Source organism: Carcharodon carcharias, chromosome 16 (assembly GCF_017639515.1).
Source record: "Carcharodon carcharias isolate sCarCar2 chromosome 16, sCarCar2.pri, whole genome shotgun sequence".
NCBI classification, from domain to species: Eukaryota; Metazoa; Chordata; class Chondrichthyes; order Lamniformes; family Lamnidae; genus Carcharodon; species Carcharodon carcharias.
This window is the reverse complement of record NC_054482.1, coordinates 41711082-41724032: the sequence shown is the minus strand read 5'-3', so window position 1 is coordinate 41724032 and position 12951 is coordinate 41711082. Positions and strand designations below refer to the sequence as shown.

General features: G+C 43.6%; 1 protein-coding gene across 1 annotated transcript in view; it reads left to right on the top strand.

Moving 5' to 3' along the window:
* The first annotated feature begins 332 nt into the window (after positions 1-332).
* LOC121288825 (vesicle-trafficking protein SEC22b) overlaps positions 333-12951 on the top strand; it is a 28528-nt gene continuing 15909 nt past the window's right edge. The window contains exons 1-3 of the mRNA XM_041207582.1: positions 333-948; positions 3341-3450; positions 12479-12639. Coding sequence (XP_041063516.1) covers positions 874-948; positions 3341-3450; positions 12479-12639 — 346 coding nt within the window. The 5' untranslated portion in view covers positions 333-873. The remainder of the gene's footprint in view (positions 949-3340; positions 3451-12478; positions 12640-12951) is intronic.

The window sequence follows — 12951 nt, the reverse complement described above, 5'->3', positions numbered from 1 at the left end:
TTGATAGATGGGTACAGGGCTATGACAGTTTGGATTAGGAAGACAATGATAAATTGTTTCCATCAACTGAACACACAGATTTAAGGTTTTGAACAAGAGATACAGGGGGAATGTGAGGAAGAACTTGTTTACACAACGAGTGGTGATGACCTGGAACTCGCTGCCCACGAGAGGGGTGGAAGCAAAGACGATGAATAATTTCAACAGGAAACTGGAAGGGGACATGAGAGAAATAAAGTTCCAGGGACAAGGGGCTGGAGCCTGGGGGGGACGGGACGGGCTGAATGGCCTCAGACGCGGGGCTGACTGTCTTCACTCGGCTGTGCTCCCAGTGCCCAGGAGTGGGTGCTGTTGATCCAGAGCCTGAAGCAGCTCAGAGTGAACCTTATAACATCCGGAAACCGGACCCAGGAGGAAGTTTAGAGAAAGGGGCCCGGCCCGAGACAGAGAGCGGGGAGAGGGAGAAGGAAACACCGGGGCCTGGCCCGGCCCGAGACAGAGAGCGGGGAGAGGGAGCAGGAAACACCGGGGCCCGGCCTGAGACAGAGAGCGGGGAGAGGGAGCAGGAAACATCGGGGCCCGGCCCGGCCTGAGACAGAGAGCGGGGAGAGGGAGCAGGAAACACCGGGGCCCCGCCCGGCCTGAGACAGAGAGCGGGGAGAGGGAGCAGGAAACACCGGGGCCCGGCCCGAGACAGAGAGCGGGGAGAGGGAGCAGGAAACACCGGGGCCCGGCCCGAGACAGAGAGCGGGGAGAGGGAGCAGGAAACACCGGGGCCCGGCCCGAGACAGAGAGCGGGGGAGAGGGAGCAGGAAACACCGGGGGCTGGCCCGGCCCGAGGGGGAGAGGCGCCTGTGTCCGGAGCTGCTCGGGATGGTGGTGCTGACGGTGATCGGGAGGGTGGCGGACGGCCTCCCTCTGGCCGCCTCGATGCAGGAGGATGAACAGGTAAATCCTCAAATGTCAGCGAGAAACATTCATCAATATAACCGCGAGACAAACCTATATAATCCACAGGGAACTCGAGAAAAATGTATATAATCCACAGGGAACCTGAGAGAAACATATAATCCACAGAGAACCCGAGAGAAACCTATATAATCCACAGGGAACCCGAGATAAACATGTATAATCCACAGGGAATATGAGAGAAACCTATATAATCCACAGGGAATCCAAGATAAACGCAAATAATCCACAGGGAACATGAGATAAACCTATATAATCCACAGGGAATTCAACATAAAGGTATATAATCCATAGGGATTCTGAGAAAAATGTATATAATCCAAATGGAATCTGAGATAACCCTATACAATCCACAGGGAATCCAAGATAAGCGTATATAATCCACCGGGAATCCAAGATAAGCGTATATAATCCATAGGGGATCTGATGCAAACCTATATAATCCACAGGGGGTCTGATGCAAACCTATATAATCCACAGGAAATCAGAGAGAAACCTAGATAATCCATAAGGAATCAGAGAAAGGTAGCAAATTCATAAGGAATCAGAAACCTAGAGAATCCATAGCAAACCAGAGAGAAACCTATATAATCCACAGAATCAGAGAAGCCTGTATAATCCACAGGGAATCGGAGAGAAACCTATGTAATCTATAGGGAATCAGAAATGTATTTGACCCCTGGTGAATCAGAGGGAAATGTATAATCCTTAGTGAATCTGAGAAATATATATAATCAATAGTGAATCAGAGAAACCTGCATAACCCATAGGGAATATACAGAGAGATGTATTATCCATAGGGAATCAGAGAGACATATATTCCATTGTGAGTCCGAGAAATGTATATAATTCACAGTGAATTAGAGAAACCTGTTCAATCCATAGTGAATCAGAGGGACCCATATATAACCAATAGTGAATCAGAGAAACATGCAATCAATGGTGAATCAGAGAGAAACATATAGAATCAAAAGTGAATCAGACCAGGGTGGGGAGGTGGTGGCATGTTGGTATTGTTGCTGGACGAGTATTCCAAAGACCCAGGCTAATGTTTTGGGGGCAGGGGTTTGAATTCCATCATGGTAGGTGTTGAATTCAGTAAAATTTGAATTCAGTAAAAATCTGGAATTAAAAGTCCAGTGGTGACCATTGTTGATTGTTGTAAAAAACCATCTGGTTCACTCATGGCTTTTAGGGAAGGAAATCTGCCGTCCTTACCTGGTCTGGCCTACATGTTACTCCAGACCCACAGCAATGTGATTGATCTTAAACACCCTCTGAAATGGCCTAGCAAACCACTCAGTTGTATCAACCTGCTAAAAAATCTTAAAGAAATGGAACCGAATGAATCACCCAGCATCGACCAAGGCATCAGAAATGACAACGGCAAACTCAGCCCTGTCGACCCTGCAAAGTCCAAAATTGGGAGAGTTGTCTCACAGACTAGTCAAGCAACAGCCTGACATAGGCATCCTCACGGAATCATATCTTACAGATAGTGTCCCAGACACCACCATCACCGTCCCTGGGTGATGTCCTGTCCCACCGGCAGGACAGATCCAGCAGAGGTGGCGGCACAGTGGTATATAGTCAGGAGGGAGTCTCCCTGGGAGTCCTCACGTCGACTCTGGACTCCACAAAGTCTCATGGCATCAGGTCAAACATGGGCAAGGAAACCTTCTGCTGTTGAATCAGAGAACATAATCAGAACTGAATCAGAGAGAAGTGTATCTAATCAATAGCGAATCAGAGAAATGTATATAACCAGTAATGAATCAGAGGGAAATATATAATCAATAGTCCACACTCCCATCCTCACCCCATCCCCTCACCTCATCCTTTATTACTTCACTCGTCCCTTTCCCCCTCCCCAACACTTACCTCTCTCTCCCTCCCTTTTCATTCTCTCATTCCGTCTCTCGTTGTCACCTTAATGTCTTTTTCCTTCCACTTCACTCCATCCTTCTCCTTTCCTATTTTCCTTCTGTCCCTCCTCTACCTCCCTCTGCTACTACTTCACTCTCCCCTTCCCCTCTACCTCAGCCCCCTATGCTCTTCAATAAAATAGCTGCCTTCCACCAATGTTTGTGGCAGTGATGGAGTTGTACCCACCAGTCCTCCCCTCTTGTGTTATACTTGTCTGTCCAGACATTGCCCATAATCTGATGCAGTTAAAGGAGAAGGAATATGAAGACGTTATATCACCTGGTAGTTAAGTTGCTCACTTTATTCTTGCCCTCCACACAATGAGAAATGTATGGTATTGGAAGTGTGGTACTTCAAACAACTAACTCAAGGATTTGAATGTAGTCATCTTCAAATCATATGTCCTATGTCCATCATAGCTCAACACATTATGTTTTGCTTTTAGTCTGGACGTGACCTGCAGCATTACCAGAGCCAGGCCAAACAGCTGTTCCGCAAATTGAACGAGCAGTCTCCCACACGCTGCACGTTGCAAGCAGGAGCCATGACTTTCCAGTAAGTGTTAGACTTCCGTGATGTTCAGTGAGCTTTGTATCCTATCTCCCTCTCCTGAATTTCACACACATGGAGGGAAATGGATGTTGGAAATGTGTCAAGTAACTGTTCGAATCAGAGAAGTTTCACACTTGAACTTATCTGCCATCCAGAACCACACAAGTCAGATGAAGTTCAGTGCACAGAAGTATGTAATGATTCATTTTGGCAGGAAGAACACAGAGGGACTATATGAAACAACGGGAACAATTCTAAAGTGGGTGCAGGAACAGATGGCACTGGACATATCTGTACATAAGTCATTGAAGGTGGCAGGAGAAGTTGAGAGTGGTTAATAAAGCATACAGTATCCTAGGCTTTAGTAATAGGGGCATAGAGTACAAGAGTAAGGAGGTCATGATAAACCTCAGCTTTGCCCAGTTCTGCGCACCGCACTTTAATGCCCTCACATCCTTCCTAGAGAGGATGCAGAAAGGATTGATAAGAATGGTTCCAGGGATGAGGAACTTTGGTTACGTAGATAGATTGGGGAAGCTCTGACTTGTCCTTAGAGAAGAGCAGGTTGAAAGGAGATTTGATCGAGATGTTGAAAATTGAGGGTTCTGGGCAGAGTAGATAGGGAGAAACTTCCCATTGGTGGAAGGATCGAGAATGAGCGGGCATTGATTTAAGGTAATGAGCGAAAGAAGCAATGGCGACAAGAGGAGAAACTGTTTCACGTAGCGAGTGGTTAGGATCTGGAATGCATTGCTTGAGAGTGTGGTGGAGGCAGGGTTAATTGATGCTTTCAAAAGAGAATTGTATCATCTGAAAAGGAAAAATTTATAGGGCTATGGAGAAAAGATGGGAAGTTGGTATAGGTGAATTGCTCCTTTAGAGGGCTAGTGCAGACACAATGGACTGAATGGCCTCCTTTTGTGCTGTAACTATTCGATTTTATGATTCTTAGTCTCCAACTAGCCCGAGAGATCACATTAACCTCAAATTATATTACATTATAAATGCACCTTCATATACAGGCAGTGTCTGACACTATAAATAATTGCTGATGTACAGGCAGTGTCTCACACTCTGTAAATACTTCCTGATGTACAGGCAATGTCTGACACTATAAATAATTGCTGATGTACAAGCAGTGTCTGTCACTGTGTAAATACTCCCTGATGTATAGGCAATGTCTGACACTATAAATAATTGCTGATGTACAAGCAGCGTCTGTCCCTGTGTAAGTAATCACAGATGTACAGGCAGCATCCAACACTATAAATAATTGCTGATGTACAAGCAGTGTCTGTCACTGTGTAAATACTCCCTGATGTATAGGCAATGTCTGACACTATAAATAATTGCTGATGTACAGGCAGCGTCTGTCCCAGTGTAAGTAATCACAAATGTGCAGGCACTGTCCGTCACTGTATAAGTAATCACAATGTCTGACACTGCATAAATGCTCCCTAATGTAGGCAGTGCCTGGAACTAAATAAATAATTGCTGATGTACAGGCAATGTCTGTCACTGTATAAATAACCACTGATGGACAGGCAGCTTCTGTCACTGTGTAAATAATCCCTGATGTACAGGCAGTGCCTGTCACTATAAATAAACACTGATCTACAGGCAGTGTCTTTCACTTTATAAATAATCCCTGATGTACAGGCAGAGTCTGCCACTGTATAAATAACCACTGATGGACAGGCAGTGTCTGTCACTGTGTAAATAATCCCTGATGTACATGCAGTGCCGGTCACTATAAATAATCACTGATCTACAGGCAGTGTCTGACACTATATAATCCCTGATGTACAGGCAGCATCTGTCACTGTATAAATAATCGCTGATCTACAGGCAGTGTCTGACATTGTATATAATCCCTGATGTACAGGCAGCCTCTGTCACTATAGATAATCATTGATCTACAGGCAGTGCCTGACACTGTTTAAATGGGTTAGATTTGTGAGCAGTTGACTTTCTGTGAGTTGGAATCAAAATGGAGCCTGCTGACTGTTCATTGTGGCCTCTGGGCACTTTCCTCTGTCAGAAGTGCCATTTTTTGGATAAGAGATTAGTCTGATGACCAACATCACGATTCACGTGCATGCTGGTGATTCCGCTGGATTGCAGAGAACTAGCAATTGACCATGTGGTTGATAATGAGGAAGGTAGCTCGAGAACTGGTCAGGTGGACAAAAGTGCCAGATGAAATTCAGTCTGGGGAAGTGTGAGGTAATGCATCTGAGGAGGCAACGTAGGCAAAGCAGTACATAACAATTGGTGAGATACCGAGAGGAGTAGAGCAACTTTGGAGTGCATTCCATGGATTCCTAATGGTAGCTGGACAGGTAAATAAGATGGTGAAGATACCAGATGGGATAATTGCCTTAATTAGACAAGGCATAGACAATAAGAGCTGGGAGGTTAGACAGGAACTGTTTAAATATTAGTTAGGCCCCAGCTAGAGTACTGTGTCGCCACATTACAGGAAGGATGTAATCGCATTGTCAGTTTTAAGATTCGGGAATCAGAAACCCAAAATAGGGGGTTGAAAATTTATAAGTGATTTTAATATTACGTTTATTAAGAGGTAATAGTCTGGATATGATATAAATAGGCAGGGCAATAAATGCTGGCCCAGCCAGCGAAGCCCACATCCCGTGAATGAATTAAGAAAAAGAAAGACATATGACCCATAACAGGTGAGAATGGTTTTACTGGTCCTGGATTGGACAAACGGATGAACAAAGCTGATCCCTATGGCTGGAAATGGCAGTTTTCTCTGTTTGCTTCAGTCTTCTTCAGCTAGCCCAAGTGTTAGGCCAATGACAGCATGGATCGCCTTGAAATCCTCTCCTTTGTCCAAAGTCTTCTTGAGCTAAACAAGGTGTTAGGCCAGAGCCAGTATTGGTCTACCTGAAGAAGCTCTCTTCCATCTGAAATGATTTTTTTTCCCCTCGAGAGTCTGTTCCTTTACCTTATTTCTGGGAGGTTCTTGCTAACCATTTATTCAATTGTCTATTGACAAGGGACAGATATTCAAGGTACTCCCTTCTATTTCTGCAGGAAGCCTGTGAAGTCACCCTTGTGGCTCATCACTTGCTAGGGTGTCCTGTTTAACCTTCAAACATAAAAGGAAAATACTGTGGATGCTGGTATTCTGAAATCAAAACAGAAAATGCTGGAAAAACTCAGCAGGTCTGGCAGCATCTGTGGAGAGAGAAACAGAGTTAACGTTTCGAGTCCAGTATGACTCTTCTTCAGAGCTAAAAAGATTATTAACCTTCAAACAGTTGGTTTATGTATGGGTCATGAGGTTACTGGTGTCCTTGTACACAAGTCGCTGAAGGTAAGCATGCAGGTGCAGCAGGCAGTAATGAAGGCAAATGGTATGTTAGCCTTCTTGGCCAGAGGATTCGAGTACAGGAATAAAGATGTCTTGCTGCAATTGTATAGGGCTTTGGTGAGACCACACCTGGAATATTGTGTGCAGTTTTGGTCTCCTTATCTGAGCAAGGATGTACTTGCTATAGAGGGAGTGCAGCAAAGGTTTACCCAACAGATTCCTGGGATGGTGGGACTGACATATGAGGAGAGATTGAGTTGATTAGGATTATATTCGCTGGAGTTCAGAAGAATGAGGGGGGATCTCATAGAAACCTATAAAATTCTAACAGGACTAGATAGGGTAGATGCAGGAAGGATGTTCCCAATGGTGGGGGAGTCCAGAACCAGGGGTCACAGTCTGAGGATATGGGTTAGATCATTTAGGACTGAGATGAGGAGAAATTTTTTCACCCAGAGAGTGGTGAGCCTGTGGAATTCTTTACCACAGAGAGTAGTTGAGACCAAAACATTGCACGTTTTCAAGAAGGAGTTAGATATAGCTATTGGGGCGAAAGGGATCAAAGGGTATGGGGAGAAAGTGGGAGCAGGCTATTGAGTTGGATGATCAGCCATGATCATAATGAATGGTGGAGCAGGCTCGAAGGGCTGAATGGCCTACTCCTGCTCCTAGTTTCTATGTTACCTCCCATCTCCAAAGACATTAGCAGTGTCTTGTTTCAGTGCTTGTGCAAGAGTCATGTCCTTGTCAGAACAGCCTTTGCTTTCTTGTGTTTGTCAGCTCAGGACGCTGGGATGGGAGCTTTCTTTATAAAAGAGAGAGCTATTTCTAGAACATTCAATACGTTTCTTAGGAATTGAGACAGATATTACAAGGTGATTTCTCACAACATGAGAGTGGGTACAAAGGATGTTCACAGGACTGGAATATTTTGGTGGTGAGGGAAGGCTGGATAGGCTGGGACAAAAAACAAACCATTACAGATGTGGAAAATCTGAAATAAAAGCACCAAATGCTATTAACTCAGTATACGTCAGTCTTAATTTTGTTTCCTTCTTGTTTTTGCTTTGGATTGTCATTCACACCTCCTGTGGAGCCATCTTGTGTTTCTTTACCACTCCTTTTTGGCTTGGCCCCACCCACTCTTTTTGGCTGTTTACTGTCTCTCATTTTCCATCCCATCACCCTCTTTCTTGCTTGTTCTTTTCCACCCTCTTTGACTGACTTCAAACCAGTGACATTTCTAAACATTTCTCAGTCCTGGTGTAAGGTCATTGACCTGAAACATTAACTCTCTTTCTCCTTGCACAGATGCTGGGTTTTTCTTTGGAACAGAGGAGGCTGATAGGAGATTTAACTTAGGTGTATAAAATTTTGAGGAGGCTAAATAGACTGGAAAGGAAGCATCTGTTTTCTTAAAGAAAGCATAGAATTAAGGTAATTGGTAGAAGCATTTTAGGAGGGGGTGGAGGAGAAGCTGGGCATTTGGAACTCGCTGGCTGAAAAGAACATAGGAAATAGAAGCAAGAGTAGGCCATTTGGTCCATTGAGTCTGCTCTGCAATTCAAACAGATCATGGCTGATCATCTACCTCTACACTAATTTGCCCCACAGAATCACAGAATTATTACAGCACAGAAGGAGACCATTCAGCTCATCGTTTCTGCACCAGCTTTCTGCGTGAGCAACTCACCTAGTTCCATTCCCCCATTTTTTCCCTGTAACCCTACACATGCTTCCTTTTCAGATAACAGCCTAATTCCTTTCTGAATGCCTTGATTGAATCTGTCTGCACCACACACTCAAGACAGTGCATTCCTGACCCTAACCACTCGATTGAACCTGTCTCCACCACATTCTCTGACACTTCATTCCTGACCCTAACAACTCGATTGAACCTGTCCCCACCACACTCTCAGACAGTTCATTCCAGACCCTAACCACTCACTGCGTGAAAAAGGTTTTCCTCATTTCACTTATGTTTCTTTTGTCAGTTACTTCAAATCTGTGCTCTCACATTCTCGATCCTTTCATGACTTGGAATAGTTTCTCCCTTTCTACTATGTCCAGATCCCTCATGATTTTGAATACCTTTAACAAGTCTCCTCTCAGCCTTCTCTTCTCCAAGGAAAAGAGTCCTAAACTCCAATCTGTCTTCATAACTGAAGTTCCTCATCCCTGGAACCATTCTCTTGAATCTTTTCTGCACTCTTTCCAATGCTTTCACATCCTTCCTGAAGTCTGGTGCCCAGAACTGGACGCAGTACTTGAGCTGTGGCCAAACTAGTGTCTTATACAAGTTCAACACAACCTCCTTACTCATTGCCTCTCTTTAAGTATACAGGATACTGTTTACTTTATTAACTGCTCTCTCAATCTGTCCTACCACCTGCAATAACTTATGTATACATACACCAAGGTCCCTCTGCTCCTGCACTCCTTTCATAGTTGTATCCATTATTTTATATTGTCTTTCCATGCTCTTCTGACCAAAATGAATCAATTCACATTTCTCCACGTTGAACTTCATCTGCCACTTGTCTGCCCATTCCACCAACTTGTCTATGTCCTTTTGAAGTTCTACGCTAGCCTCCTCAATGTTCATAACACTTCCAAGTTCCGTATCAACCGCAAATTTTAAAATTGTGCCCTGTATACAAAGGTCTAGAGCATTAATATATATCAGGAAAAGCAAGGGCTCCAATACTAACCCCTGAGTAACTCCATGACAAACCTTCCTCCAGACTGAGAAAACACCTACTCTCAGTTTCTTATCACTCAGCCAATTTTGTATCCATTTCGCCACTGCCCCTTTTATTCCTTGAGCTATAATTTTGCTCACAAGTCTGTTGGGTGGCATTGTATCAGATGACTTTTGGAGGTCCATGTACACTACATCCAACAGTATTGCTCTCATCAACCCTCCCTGTTACCTCATTAAAAATTCAAGAAAGTTATTTAAACTCAAATTTCCCTTAACAAATCTGTGCTGGCTTTCCTTAATTAATCTGCATTTTTCCATGTGACAGTTAATTTGGTCCTGCATTATTGAATCTTCCCCATCACTGAGATTAAACTGACTGGCCTGTACTGGTTGGGTTTATCTTTACACCCTTTTTTGAACAAGGGTGTAACAGTTGCAATTCTCCTGCCCTCTGGCACCATCCCTGAGTCTAAGGAAGACTGGAAAATTATGGCAATTTCCACACTCACTTCCCTCAATGTCCTTGGATGCATCTCACCCAGTCCCGGTGCCTTATCAATTTCAAGTATAGACAACTCATCTATTACCTCCTCCTCATCAATTTTTAAATCCTAGAGTCTGACTGTGGCCTGGATAGCATCTTCTTCCTTGGTAAAGGCAAGTGCAAAGTATTCCTTTAACAGCTCAGTCCAAAAGGCCATCTATCTGAAAAGTTATAAAAATAAAAACAAAAAAACTGCGGATGCTGGAAATCCAAAACAAAAACAGAATTACCTGGAAAAACTCAGCAGGTCTGGCAGCATCAGCGGAGAAGAAAAGAGTTGACGTTTCGAGTCTTCATGACCCTTCGACAGAACTTGAGTTCGAGTCCAAGAAAGAGTTGAAATATAAGCTGGTTTAAGGTGTGTGTGGGGGGCGGAGAGAGAGAGAAGTGGAGTGGGGGTGTGGTTGTAGGGACAAACAAGCAGTGATAGAAGCAGATCATCAAAAGATGTCAACAACAATAGTACAAAAGAACACATAGGTGTTAAAGTTAAAGTTGGTGATAATATCTAAACGAATGTGCTAATTAAGAATGGATGGTAGGGCACTCAAGGTATAGCTCTAGTGGGAGTGGGGAGAGCATAAAAGATTTTTAAAAAATTTTTTAAAAAATTAAAAAAAAATTTTTTTTTAAAAAATAATAGAAATAGGTGGGAAAAGGAAAATCTTTATAATTTATTGGAAAAAAAAAAGGAAGGGGGAAACAGAAAGGGGGTGGGGATGGGGGATGGAGCTCACGACCTAAAGTTGTTGAATTCAATATTCAGTCCGGAAGGCTGTAAAGTGCCTAGTCGGAAGATGAGGTGTTGTTCTTCCAGTTAGATGATCTGCTTCTATCACTGCTTGTTTGTCCCTACAACCACACCCCCATTCCACTTCTCTCTCTCTCTCTCTCTCTCTCCGCCCCCCACACACACACCTTAAACCAGCTTATATTTCAACTCTTTCTTGGACTCGAACTCAAGTTCTGTCGAAGGGTCATGAGGACTCGAAACATCAACTCTTTTCTTCTCCGCCGATGCTGCCAGACCTGCTGAGTTTTTCCAGGTAATTCTGTTTTTGTTTTTGTATCTGAAAAGTTAACTTACTTTCTTTTTCTACAGATGCCGTCTGTCGAGTGTTTCCACTGTCTGTTTTAAATTTCAGATTTCCAGAATCCCCTGTATATTGCTTTTGTTTTTAAGTACAAACTGTTCAAAAAATGAAAAAGTATACAGAATTACCCTGTAATTTTACTCCCTGATTGGTTGCCGCAGTGTCCAGAAATTTTATCTGTAATCCACGCAATTTCCAGGACACTCCTGCTGAGTTGAAAGCAGTGTTATACCAACAGGACATCGTTCATCTTAGCTTCATGACTTACTACAACCAACGATTAAGGACTGAGGCAATCTTCCACAAGCCTTAATCGCCACGCGCTCGAAGGTTTCATTGAAGAAAAACCTGCAGAATTTTTTAAAATTAACCTGACCATCGCCTGCACATCCTGGGAACATTCTCTCGTGCAGGATGGAAAACTTACCAAGTACCAACTCCCAAAGAGTTAAAGATAGCAATTAAAATATTTATTTTGCACGTTCTAAATCTAAACAATCAATCAATAAATGGAATGAGGGACAGTTCAATCTGCAGGATCTTTCACAATGGAGAGGTACAGGAACAACAAGTGCCAATCTTTCTTGTTTCTTATCTGTCATTATTTCCCATTCTCAATATCATCTGATGGCATTGGTCTCCAGAAATCTATCGATTTCTGTCTTGGACATACTCAATGATTGAGCTTTCACAGCACTCTGGGACAGAGAATTCCAAAGATTCATCATCCTCTGAGTGAAGAATTTCCACCACACCTCAGGCTTAAATGGCCTACCCCTTATTCTGAGACTGTGTCCCAAACTCACCAGCTAAGGGAAAACATCTTATCTACATCTAACCTGTCATGCCCTACAAGATGTATGTTCGATTAAATGAGATCACCTCTCATTCTTCAGAACTCAACAGAATACAGGCCCAGTTTCCTCAGTCTCTCCTCATAAGACAATCCCGCCATCCCGGTGATGAATCTGGTGAGCCTCTATTTTTCACTCCCTCTAGGGCAAGTACATCCTTCCTCAGACAAGGAGGCCAAAGCTGTGCACAATAATCCAGCGTGGTCTCGAGGCTAATAGAAGCGGAAGCATTTATTGCATTTAAAAAGTACTTCAACATGCATCTAAAGTTCCGTAATCTACTGGGCTACAGACCAAGAATGGGATTAGGTTGGAAAGCTGAATTTTCAGTTGGCACAGATACAAAGGGCAGAATGGCCTCCTCTTATAAATTTCCCTGATTCTCCTGGTATATTCAAGGCCTTGTGATGTGGTCAAAAGAGCTGTTACCTTTGCAGGGGTTGCAATTTCACTTTCCACTGGTTGTTCCTTGAGCAGAATGTCTCTGTTTTATAGCTATGTCATAGAGAAGGGAATTTGCTACCTGGTCTTATGCGAGGCAGCATACCCAAAGAAGTTGGCTTTTGCGTATCTGGAGGACCTGCAGACAGAGTTTGATGAGCAGCATGGGAAGCGGGTCCCGACAGTCTCTCGTCCTTACTCTTTCATTGAATTTGGTGAGTGTACAATTTGCGAGTCTTGTCTTTGTTTCTATTGCCCCCTGAACATCCACACCCTTTGCCTTTCATCTGCAAAGGCAGGTGATGGAAACTAAAGTTCTCTCAGTGAACTCCAACCCCTCGTGTTCCAAAGCAGAGTCATACGGACTCGAAACATTCACTCTGTTTCTCTCTCCACAGATGATGCCAGACCTGCTGAGTTTTTCCAGACTTGTCAGTAAGAGAATTGCCAGCCTTTTTACACATGTTTGAAAAGGGTGATTGATTAGCCAATGTACGCTAAATGATGAAGACCTTCAATCGAGAGAC